At 35.2% G+C, this 2642-nt stretch overlaps 1 protein-coding gene across 1 annotated transcript; it reads left to right on the plus strand.

Annotated features, from left to right (window-relative positions):
• The first annotated feature begins 219 nt into the window (after positions 1-219).
• LOC149837799 (uncharacterized) lies at positions 220-2157 on the plus strand. Its single transcript, XM_090007495.1, has 2 exons — positions 220-661; positions 1661-2157. Exons 1-2 carry the CDS (start codon positions 385-387, stop codon positions 1987-1989), a joined length of 606 nt encoding a protein of 201 aa, XP_089863621.1. The 5' UTR covers positions 220-384; the 3' UTR covers positions 1990-2157.
• The last annotated feature ends 485 nt before the right edge of the window (positions 2158-2642 follow it).

Raw genomic sequence — 2642 nt, forward strand, 5'->3', positions numbered from 1 at the left:
GTCGGATCCATCACTTGTTTAATTTATTTATTTACTCACCTATACTTACATTCTTCTGTCAAATTGAACTTTCCATTACTCTCTCTCTCTCTATAGGTTCTTGCCTCTTGTTTAGGAATTATTGTTACGAAATAAAGGAAGAAGATTTGTGGGGAAGGAAAATATGTGCTTCTTTCTTTATTGTTCTTATTTAATGAATCCTTGGGGAGCAAAAAACAATGGGGGCCTATGGGTAACCCCTCTGACTTCATTGGGCTGTTGGCACCACCCTTGCTCTTTCGTGCTATTACCATGTGTATATATATACACAAGGGCTTATCTCTTCATGATGTCTGCACTTGAGAGTTTTGGTTGAAACAGCCTCTCTATTTCCTTCTTCACAACATGAAGCATGTATATGTTGAGGAAGTCCTAAGATGTTCCTTCCACCCCACAGAGGTTGTAATTGGAATATGTGCTCTTTGTTTGAGAGAGAGGCTTCTCATTCTGGCATCAAAACAAGGGAACTATGCATCGTGTAGAGATACATCTAAAAAGGTCTTTCCAAGGAAGACATATTCCCTTCCTAAGGTATCTGCATTGGGCTCCTTACTCCACCGCCTCGAATTTAGAAACCGGAAATCTGACGTTACTGACCTGGATGCTTCTATCAGTCTTGAAGGTACACTGGCTTAACGGTTTGGTAGTTTTCCCCCTTTTAAATTTGCTTAGCTCAATTCAACTGATATATTTCTTTTACTTACATGTTTTATTCACGCTCACAAATATCTACTGATGTTCTATTGTGGTATTTTCAAATGTTATAATATACCAAAAATATGATAGTTTTGAAAATATCATGTTTTAACCTGCTATCAACACAATAAAATCATGTTTTGCACAGTTGTTGTATATTATTCGTATTTTTTTTTTTACAAATATTTTATGTTTTCATTAGATACTGATATGTTGATAAGACTTGCCAAAGAAAAACTAGGCTTTTCAAAATATCATGAGATTTTTCTTCCCTGATATTTTCCTAGTTATGGTTTTACTCCCCATATATTCTGTTTGAGAACTACTTATCTCAGTTTTTGTTGCTGACCAAGAGCTCACCCAAAGCCTTGAGCTTGCCATTAGAAAACTAGTCATAAACTTGAACTTGGTTGAGACATTTTCTTTGTGTCATTACTGGACTTGATAACTGGATATCAAATTCCTCTAGTGAATGGTAAACAACCAATTGCTTAAAGTGATCATCAATATTTACCTTCTATGGTTTCATTACCATCTGTATCCTAAGCTTGCTAGGAAATTAAAGGGACTAATAACATTTGTATCTTGAACAATTTGGTTGCCTCATGAAATCTAAGTGATTTAAATTTTAATCTTTCAGAAATTTGGCTCGAAAAGGACTTGTCAAGTTTGGTATATGTCTTAATTAATTGTCCAGCTAAAAGTATTCCACGCTCTGAAGCCAACCATATGACATACTGCTTAAGCAAAATCTTTATAAGCAGATCAAATTATTGCCATTACCATTATATGTATGTATGTATATATATATATATATATATATATATATATATATATATATATATATATATATATAGAGAGAGAGAGAGAGAGAGAGAGAGATGACTTCTGTTAATGGTGATACAAAGTATGTTTAATTATGCAGATTCTTTTATATCTATCAAGTTTGAGAACAATGGTAAAGCATCATGGGAAAATGGAGCAAGCCCAAGGTTTTCTTGGGAATCTGTTGATTTCTCTTGCAGCCACAATCCAAACAAGAAGTCCAAGACTGTGGTAGAGCATGCAAAGCCACGTGGAACGCTTAGGTGGCAAAAGAAGATTGGTTATCTCTTCCAGCTTATGAGATGGAAGAGGTCCAATATGGAAAGCAATTGCCACATGGCTACCAAATCAGAAGCGGCAAAGAGCAAGAGAAATTGGTTAAGAACATTCTCAATAAAGAGGACTAGTACTGATAAAGCAAAAGAATGAAAAGAAAAGAGAAGAAAAAGAGTGTTAGCACATACATGGTATATGTTATCTGGCCCAAGGGAATCACTGTATAATACATCTTACTTGTTGGATGTGTAACTTTGTAAAGCAAGTGGCTACATAATTGAGTTATGGGGATTGAAAAGAGTCATCTTTTCAATTGTTTCAATTTTGCTTTTTTGACTTTGAATCTTTGGATATGTCTACAGTGTGTCCATATTCTTCAGCGACGTGGGAAGACAAGACAAGGACCAAATAATGTAAAAGACAGAAGGGACCTCCACTACCTTCTCTTGAGTAGTCAAGATGAATAGGGTTTTACTTACTAGAGACTTCCATGGTGAGCATCATTTACTACACATTGTTAAATGCAAAAACTGAATCATTAACTACATACACACACACACACACACACACACACACACACACACACACAGAGAGAGAGAGAGTCTTACAAGAAAGTGCCATATTCTAATTAACAACAAAGGCACGTATGTGGGATGAGCAATCACAGCTGAGATTCCAAAAGCTGTGATTGTTGGTCACAATTAATCTTTACATTTTTTTTATGATGAATGATTACAAAATTCAAGGGATAAATATTCTCAAGTGAGAGTCACAATCACAACTTGGGTGTCTTATGTTTCACTAAA

This window comes from Nuphar pumila, chromosome 5 (assembly GCF_984573655.1).
Source record: "Nuphar pumila chromosome 5, dmNupPumi1.hap1.1, whole genome shotgun sequence".
NCBI classification, from domain to species: domain Eukaryota; kingdom Viridiplantae; phylum Streptophyta; class Magnoliopsida; order Nymphaeales; family Nymphaeaceae; genus Nuphar; species Nuphar pumila.